This window comes from Peromyscus maniculatus, chromosome 13 (assembly GCF_049852395.1).
Source record: "Peromyscus maniculatus bairdii isolate BWxNUB_F1_BW_parent chromosome 13, HU_Pman_BW_mat_3.1, whole genome shotgun sequence".
Taxonomy (NCBI): domain Eukaryota; kingdom Metazoa; phylum Chordata; class Mammalia; order Rodentia; family Cricetidae; genus Peromyscus; species Peromyscus maniculatus.
The window spans coordinates 10704027-10713891 of NC_134864.1; the positions used below are offsets into that span (position 1 = coordinate 10704027).

A 9865-nucleotide genomic window follows, 5' to 3' on the forward strand; every position below is an offset into this window, starting at 1 on the left:
CAAAAATGTGAGACAGCACGTCTCTTCCAAAAAGGAATAATCCTATAATAACAGCCCCCAGTGAGAATGGCCTCCAAGGTCTCCCTGATGGAGTACAAAAGAACAGTGATAGCTACATTTGAACAACTCAAAGAAGACACAGACACACTCCACGGAAAGAATACCAAAAGGGAATGAAATAAGGAAGGCAATGCAAGGCATGAAAACAGAGCTCAGCAGAAAGGTAGAATTACTGAAGAAAAGCTAAACTGAATGATGGTAGAAATGGTTTTCTTTTCTTTTATTTTCGCTGTTTTGTTTGTTTTTTTTTTTTGTTTTTTCTAAGAAACAGAAAAGACATGAGTTTGGGTGGGTAGGGAAGGAGGTGAGGATCTAGAAGGGGTTGGGGAAGGGGAAATAATAGGGTCAGAATATACTGTATGAAGTTTTCAAAAAGAAATAAAACAAAAAAAATACGCTTTAAAAACAACTTAAAAATAAAAGTTTAATCAGATGACTCTTTCAAGAGCCAGGGCCACAAGAACCAGTTGGCTGAAATGGGCAACAAATAAAGAGAACTCGCCCATCCTCCCAGGGGCCTTTGGCCACCACCCTGGAGCAAGATATATTGTTTTATCCAAACAGGGAACGTGGTTAGGAGGGCAAGACTGAGGCAAGTGGTGTCTGGCGGGGACACTGTCCCAAGCAGGGGTTTCCTTCGTATTGGGCTCAGATGTTTCCATCACCATCACAGGAGTCATGGTGGAGCCTGGTTAGCCTAGGGACTGTTGTAGGGCTGGGATCAAGGACATAGCATTTCATTAGGGAAACAGTTCTCAGAAGCATAACCACAAACATGTGAGACACAGGAACATGGATACAGCCTCACTGAGAGGGATGCATGTGTTCACTAAACACAAGCTCACCTTGTCCGCCAGACTTGTATGAAGATGGTGGAGAACAACTTTTTTTGAGGGATGGGAAACCCAGGCTTCCACGTGCCATGCAGAGACATACTCCCTGTTTCTGAGGGAAACAGGAAACAGTAGCGCTGTTGCTGACTGCTGTATAACATAGGATGCTGCTCAGGACACAAATGGCCAAAATACAGCAGAAGCACAGATGATCCATTCCTGATACATCCCAGGCCAGGACAGAAAGGGTCGTGTCAGGCTGGCTGTCACTAGAGGAACAAGGAGGCGGTACCCTCGCCACCCACAGACGAGCTTGACAGAGGCAGCAAAGCCAGGCACCCATCACGAAGAGACTATCAGCAAGACCTTCTCAGGAAGACTCCAGCTTCTCAGGAGAACAGGCCAACAGTTAATAAGTATGAAATTAAAACAAACAAAACAAAATTCCGTACACCAAAGGACACAATTAATTGAATGAATAGATACACAGAACTGGAGAAAATATTCTCAACTTATAAACATGACAGGATTGGTATTTAGAATATAAGAAAAACTAAAAAACAAAACCCAGAACCTAAACTATACATACATAGACGGTTCCACACTCACGGACGCACAGACAACACTAACTGAACTCCTGAATTAGAGAGAGCACGCGCATGAGCACACGTGAAGCTGGGACGGGAGAGGGATGGGGGGACAGGGGAGCAGTTGGAGCGTGGATTTGGCGTATGGATTTGGTATATTTGATTTTTAAAAAAACATTATATTCCTGTATGAAATTCTTGATCAATAAAAAAGGAAATATGTTTCAACAAAATCAACCCAAACAATAGATGAAACAAATAGACATTGCTCAAAAGATGGAACACAAATGGCCAGTAAACATATAGGAAATGCTCAGCTTCAGGAGCTGTCAGAGAAATGCAAACTAAGGCTCCTGGGCGGGGGCAGGGGGGGTAGAGGCGGTTCAGTGGTTAAATGCACTTGGCACTCCTGCAGAGGAATCAGCACCCACATGGCAGCACACAAACATCTGTGACTCCAGTTCCAGGAGATTCAGCTCCCTCTGCCAGCCTCCATGGGCACTATACACATGTGGTACACATACACACATGGGCACCATACACATTAGTGCACATACACACTTGGGCACTATACACATGTGGTACACATACACAAATGGGCACTATACACATGTGGTACACATACAAACATGGGCACTATACACGTGTGGTACACATACACACATGGGCACTATACACATGTGGTCACTATAGACATGTGGTGCACACAAACACATGCAGCCAAATACACATAGAATAAAAAAAATAAATCTTAAAAGAAACAATACCAAAATTCAATTTTACCTCAGAATATGACAATTTTGTTAATGAAATTGTCTTGGTGACAGTCATTAAGAAAATTTAAAAAAAAAAAACAATAAATGCTAGTGAGGATGTGGACCTAAGGGAACCCCCTATACACTGCTGGTGGGGATGTAAACTAGTCCAGTCACTATGGAAGTCAGCATGGAGGGTTCTTGAAAAACCAACAACAGATCTTCCACAGAATCCAGCTGCAGCTCTTGTGGGCTTTTCCCTGAAGGACTCTAAGTCAACGCATCACAGAGACATTTGCACATCACGGTTTACTGCAGCATCCATCATAATAGCCGAATCATGCAGCCAACCGAGGTGCCCAGCAGCAGAGAAATGGATGGCGAAAATATGGTATGCATACACAATGGGACTTTTGCCAACCATAGGAAGAACCAAGCTATTTCATCTGCCGGAAAATGGATACAACTAGAGATAATCTTATTGAGTAACTTAAGACAAGTGCCACGTTTCCTCTGATCTGTGGATCCTAGATTTTATATAGACACATAAAGTCATGCTTGTACATACGTCACGGAAGTGGGAGTCAAAGTGTCTGGGAAGAGAAGCCACAACAACGGAGTGAGCTAAGTGAAGGGTGGGTCCAGGGGTGTGAGGGGAAAGCAGTTCACCACGTGTATGTAGCCTGAAGATTAAATTATTAAAAGAGATGTGAGCACTGATGCATTGTCGGGGTGCATGTCAAGTGTAGGATGAGTGAGTACTGTGATCCAGTTGTATGAAGATGCCAGCCGGGGGTACAGTCACCTGGGGAACACATGGCCAACAGCTGAGGGAACCGAAGGGGTCACTGTAGTCCGGGAGAAGCACTTTCCCTTAGTTCCGACGGCTGTTACTACTACTGGCTCGGATTTTGAGTTCCTTTAAGCAGGAACTGTATGTTTCAAGGAGCTGAGTTCTTTAAGCAGCGGAGGAAGAGCCGTAGCTAGAGGCCAAACTGCGTTGCCCTGATGACTGTTCTCGGCATTGGTCCTTCTGAGCTGACTCAGCCATACTTCTGATGGTCCTTCTCTGGGTCTCTGAGGACCAAAACTTCCTGCCAATCAACCAGGAGAGGATGTGGTGAGGGAGAGATTAGCCAGAGCCAATTCTGAACCTCTGGAGCCCAGGGGTGGGGGTGGAGTTCCATCCATCACAGAGGACAGTGTCTTCCTAATTGGACACTGGAGGCCAAAAGTCCCAACCCTGCCAGATGCAGAGAATCCTCCCAAGCGGAGTGAACCCGACACACACTGCCCATCTAAGAGGGACCTGTGGGGAACCTGGGCAAAGGAGGCAGGAGCCCTCTCTCTTCACAGGAACCAGAGTCTAATCAGCAAGAACGTGCATACCAGACCCTCACGGGGACCCTGGTGCCCTCTTACACTCACCTCACTCCACCGCCAAGAAAGCCATAAGTAACTTTAAGAACAGACAGCAACTGATGCCCATCTTCAGCGAAGACCAGGCTCGCCAGCCCGAGGACCCTGGGAGAGAGGTGTGGGCTGTGTGATCTTGCTGCAGACTGGACTCTCACCTAGAAATGGTAAGTGTGACACTGTCAGGACTGCAAGTGCAGGAGACTCCACAGCGACAAGGCAGCGGAGCCAGCATTCAGGAGGAAGGGATGGCTTGCCTCAGCAGCAGAAATCCTGTCCTGACCAGCCTCGGTCTTAGTCCAGTTCAAAGCTAGTAGTCCTGGAGCCTCCACTCTAGGCTTAGCTTATTAGCCAAAAGCTCCACTTCTGCAGTCAGGTGGAATAAAGTGCTGTGCCCAGCCAGCTCACCAGAGGCTGTGATGGCGCTGGCTCAGGAGGGGAAGGGCTGAGGAGAGCACGGGCTGCCCATTCACCGTCAACCAGCTGCTCTTTCCACTGATTCCGTGGGCACCCTGCACCCTTGGCGAACTGAAAGATCAGATGTGTCTTTGCTCCAGCAGGAAGCAAAGGTCCAGATATGGCATGGGCATTTCCATCACATTTAGCACAGAAGAAACCTGTGTGGTCAGTACCAAGACCCCTGGTAGGTGTGTCAAGGCCCATGTACTCATTTGAGCTTGCACTGGGAAAGTTGGCTACATCGTAAAAGTCGGCTCAAATGGGTACTCCAAGATCCATGTCCCCACTGTCTGTGGTCTATGGAGGATGGTAGTGGTGGGTTTCGCAATAACTGAACAGAGACTTCCTTGAGACCCCAGGGTAAGTAAATTAGACACCTGTCCCTATCTAGCCAAGCTCCTAACGACAGCAGCCTCCTGCATCCATCTCAGGGATTTTCAGAGTAGTGACCCATGGCCAGTCCCAAACAGGATGCTCCTGTCCTACTGCTGTGGACCCTTGGTTTGAAGAGAAGGTAGCCACAGAGGGGCATAAGGTACTAGGCAGAGGCCAGTCTTATATGTTTTTCAAATTAGAAAGAGAAAACTGTTTTAAACTCCTAAAGCTGAAGTAAAGCAGGTAGCAGAGTTGGCAATGAGATCAGGTTGGAAGCCATGAGCAGGTCCCAAATATGCATGAGTACCAGTCCTGCTGTTTCTCAGAACACAGGCCTGTGCTGCCCACTTAACACATATACATGTTGATTGGCAGGAACGTTTCATATCCTCAAGCAAGCAGAGTTTCTGCATGTTGATTGTGACTGTGGTCCAGGCTGGGGATTAGAGATACCTAGGTGAGGTCAGAGTCCCGTGGGGGACAGAGGCACAGCCTCGGGTGAGGGCCATTTTCCTACCGCGAGTCATGCCTGGCGATGACAAGATCACCCACCCCAGCTGCTGGGAGGTCAGCAGATCCTCGTGCCCATTCTATGGTCAGTGAGTAAGATGGAAGCTTAGGGTGGGGTTAGGGGCAGCTCTACAAACGACACCACTAAGGAATGTCCCTGGAGGTGATGAGAAAACCACCCGGAGGCAGCTGAAGGGATGCTGAAGGCTGTCTGCACCTGAGCATCACACAGCTCAAGAAGTCTCTTTGCCTCCTTAGATGCAGAGCTCAGCTTCCTGCACAGACAAGGCTCGGCACAACCTCATGAATTAAAAAAGTCAGAGAAAATGTCCCCTTTCAGGCCATCCTAGCTCAACTGGAAGGAGATCAGAGGAGCTAGCGACCTCTTGCACAGGGGACAGTATGTCATCAACAGGTTCCTGCAGCCTGTGGAACTTCCAACAGTACCGGTGAGATCTGCTCCCTCTCACTGCCTCCATCTACCCCTCTGCATCTGTCCACACTCATGGCCACACCAGTCCACAGAAATGCAAGTCTCTCAGCAGTGTCTGTGCAGGAGTTCGTGCTGGTAGGATTTGGGGGAGGTGCAGAGACCCAAGCCCTGCTCTTTGCTGTCTTCCTGGCCCTGTACATGGTGACCATCCTGGGCAACCTCACCATGATCGTGGTCATCACCCTGGATGCCCGCCTACACTCCCCCATGTACTTCTTCCTCAAGAACCTGTCCTTTGTTGACCTCTGCTACTCCTCTGTCATTGCCCCTAATGCCCTGGCCAACTTCTTTTCCTCTTCCAAAGTCATCAGCTTTGAGGGCTGTGCCACACAGCTCTTCTTTTTCTCCTTGTTGGCTACCACTGAGGCTTTTCTCTTAGCCGTGATGGCCTACGACCGTTTCATGGCCATCTGTAGTCCTCTGAGGTACCCTGTGACCATGTGCTCTACAACCTGTGCTCATCTGGTTCTGGGTACCTACTGTGGAGGCTGCCTTAACTCCATCGTGCAGACCAGCCTCACATTCCAGCTGCCCTTCTGCAGTTCCAACCGCATCGACCACTTCTACTGTGATGTGCCCCCCCTGCTCCAGCTGGCCTGTGGCAGCACAGCACTCAATGAGCTCCTTCTCTTCGGCCTCTGTGGGTTCATCATTGTGAGCACCACGCTAGCTGTCCTGGTCTCCTATGGCTACATCACTGTGACCATCCTCAGGATGCACTCAGGATCCGGGCGGCAAAAGGTCTTCTCCACCTGTGGCTCTCATATGATGGCTGTGTCCTTGTTTTACGGAACTGTGTTTGTCATGTACGCACAGCCAGGAGCTGTGGCATCCATGGCACAGGGCAAGGTGATATCTGTCTTCTACACCCTGGTCATCCCCATGCTCAACCCCCTCATCTACAGTCTGCGCAACAAGGATGTGAAGGATGCCCTGCAGAGGCTGAGACAGAGACACAGCCTTGTGCAGAAAGGAGGCAAGTAGGGATCATGTCAGCATAATGGAAAGAAACGATCCTTGGCAGGCACTAGGTGCCTTTAGTTTGCTGTTTTCTTTATTATCCGGTTTCTATTGCCTTTTGATTTAACATGTTCCTGCCTTATTCCTTTGTTCCACTCTTTAATCCATTTACCCATTCATCCATGAACACACCCATCTGTCCACTGTCTACCCCCACTTTCATGAGTGCATATTATTCGCCAAGCATTTACAAAATGTGAATGAGGCATTTGTTTGCCATAACAAAGCAAATGGTTCATACTTGGAAGAAGCCTGAATCCCTTTCACTTTGGTTTGACAGAAGGCAGAGTTAAGACAAGAGTCCTTGAGAACAGCATGAGAACCATTGGCAACATCTCCCGTGAACTACACAACAGTGGACTTTTCAATGGTCCTTTCCTTTTCATTCATCACTGAAACTAATGTCAGTGTGGTAGGAACTTCCCTCTGAGCATCTAAGACTGTGGCCCTTAGAAGCTGTGTGTTGACCCATCCTTACATTGATCTAGTATAAGGATGGGCTAAAGGGATGGCAGACTTCCTCTTCATCTTGCCAATGGTTCTGCCTCCTCCACCTTCCTCTGCTCATGGAGCTGCTCTTCTTGTGGAGTATCATTTGCATGGCTGGAAGCAGGAGGAGCCCATAGTGCACAGGCTCCAACAAATTCCTTCAACCTGCAGCAGTATGAAGGCTCAGTCAGAGTCACAATTCAGTGAACCTTTAAAACCTGGCCTGGCAGGGCTGGAGAGATGGCTCAGGGGTTAGGAACATTGGCTGCTCTTCCAGAGGACCTGGGTTCAATTCCCAGCACCCACATGGAAGCTCATAACTGTCTATAACTCCTGTTCCAAGAGAAAAGACACTGTCACACAAATGCACTTAAAATAAAATAAAATAAATAATTTTTTAAAAAGTGGATAATGAATGTCTGTTTCTTATCTATGTTCCACCAGGCGGCTTTATGCATTAAAAAAAGAACCTGGCCTGGCAGTGTGTGACTTTATCAAGGGCTCCTTGATCACCACAGATGTCTCCACATAGGGATGAAGTCTCAGTGACTACAAGAGTGTGAGGAGTAGAGAATGGAACATCATTTTCTTTTGTAAATTCTGGAGTTCTGCTGAGTGAAGGTTCTCTCTGGCACTGACCAAGAGCCTGAGCCTGAGCCTGGTCTCCCAAGGGGCTCCCTGTCCTGTTCCCCATCCTCATCTCTCCAGTCCCTGGTTTGTGGCGGTGTGCCTTCTGGGATGTGTCTCCCTTTCTCACATCCATCCATTATCCTGTGTCTCACCAGCCAGCTGTCCTCCAGACATGGTCTGTGTCCCTGCCCTGTGTGTCTGATCCCAGCCCTCATTCTCCTGATGTACCTGCCCAGGAAGCCTGCAGAGAATGACCTCTAAGCACGGCTGAAGGCTTCTTCCCATTTCCCCTCCCAGAATACCCTGTGGGTCTCTACTTACTTCCTGTGGCCATCTGGTCTCAACTTCCAGACTCCAATCTCATTCCCTGGCTTTTCTGTCCAGTTGGTACCCAAGTCTTCCTTTGTTTGGGCGGTTCTGGGACATTCTGCTCTGTGAGTGGCATGCATCTCATGTGTAATGGCATTCTCTCCCCTCTGTATCCTCTTTCCTCCATTCTTTCATTCTCTCGTGTACCCCCCACTGGCCCAGTTGGTTTTAGCTGAGAGGATGGAGTGATCCACAACCTCCGCTCTTCAGGTCCTCTCCAGTCTTCACCAGTTCTAATGAACACTTGTAATTTCCAGCACTGTCCAATCTTCCTCTTTTTGAAAGTCTCCTTTCTCTAGTCTGCTGATCTCCTTTGCTGTGCCACAGGGCAGCAGCTTCTAACCTCTCAGCTTTCCCGGTGGAGATGGACATTTTCAGATGCTTTGTGCTGCTCCTTAGCAGCCTTTCTACCTGGGGAGCCTCTTCCAGCTCTTCCCATAAGCTAGGTCAGTTTTGAGAAACACCTTCTGTATCACTTTCTCTGGAAAACCCCTTTCCTTGCCCACATTATTATATCTAGACTAGAGAGTAAATGCCAAGAAACAACCAATGGTGTCTTGTCTGTCCTTGAATATAATGTTGCTCTTCAGTTGCTGCCTTAAAAATCCCCCCTTTCTATTTGTATTTTGATAATTTATCTCATATAGGCATTGTTAGTTCTAGCCTCTGAAGGATCTTTAGAGCTTCTTGAATTGGGGTGTCCTTTTCTGCTCCCCATAGAGGAAGCTTTGTGTCAATATTTCTTTAAACAAATTTTCTGCCCTTTCTCTTTCTGGTCCCTTCAGTGTGTTCATCTCACCTGTTTTATAATGTAGGACTCAGGTCCTCTCTACATTCTTCCTTCTTTTTGTTCCACTGACTGGGTGATTTCGACATAAAATTCAATATACACTATAAAGTGTAATAGACCTCCACCTCCCTTTCCTCACCCAGATTCAGCTCTTGGATGCTCCTGCTTCCACTGTCCCTTTCTTAGCCCATCTTCCACAATGTCACCAAAGAGCTGTGTATAAATAAACGTTTTAATACATCATTAACTTTTCCCAACAGTAAATAGTGTATCAGGATGAATAGATGTGGTAAGAGGCCCTGATATATCATGAACTCTTTCGAGAAGGAGCTAGCTGGCCTCCTGAGGGGCGTGTGGCAATCTAATATGGCAGCATAGGCTTTCTTGGACCCTATCACACAATAGTCTTGGATGGCATTGTCTCAGAGTCGTGGCCAAGACATCTACCCTTCTAGTTCCAGGATGGAAGCTACAAACTCTAAAGTTCCCTAATTAGTTCCTAACTCTCAGGTCAAGGAAGAAAAATCTTGCCCAAATCCCTTAATCCTTTTATGGCCTCTCCCAGTCATTATCTTTAAAGATTTAATACCATCATGACTATGTATTCAAGACTAGTCCAGTCTTGATTGAATTTTCCTAGCACAGGAGTGAACCAGTTCTAAAATGGTATGCGCAATGTCAATTGACTTATGAAAGTAAGAACAGGAGGAGAAATAGAGCCTGTAAAAATAAAACTTTTTGATATCACAGTTACAGAACATAGAAAACTATCAAATACCTAAGACAGAAAACAGTAAGCTGAATTAGAATAGACTGAAATCCCCTGGAAACTTACTGGAATTCTAAATGATCTATGTTATATACTTAACACACCCATCAAAATGGAGACAGATGGATAAACATGGAATTTTCTGGTAGTGTGTCATTAAGAATCACTTTAAAGAAATTCGGCAGTTACAGTGTGTGGTCATAAAAGAACTTACTATGAGGACGTTGCTCACCAGGGACATTCCGAATTCAGAATGCTTCCCAAAGAGTTCCTTTGCCTTCCTTTTCTTAGAGCTGTTGGGATCCCAAGC

At 47.0% G+C, this 9865-nt stretch overlaps 1 protein-coding gene across 1 annotated transcript; it reads left to right on the plus strand.

Moving 5' to 3' along the window:
• The first annotated feature begins 5500 nt into the window (after positions 1–5500).
• On the plus strand, positions 5501–6472 carry LOC102920092 (olfactory receptor 9S13-like). Its single transcript, XM_006997341.3, has one exon. The coding sequence runs from the start codon at positions 5501–5503 to the stop codon at positions 6470–6472; it is 972 nt and encodes a 323-aa protein (XP_006997403.1).
• The last annotated feature ends 3393 nt before the right edge of the window (positions 6473–9865 follow it).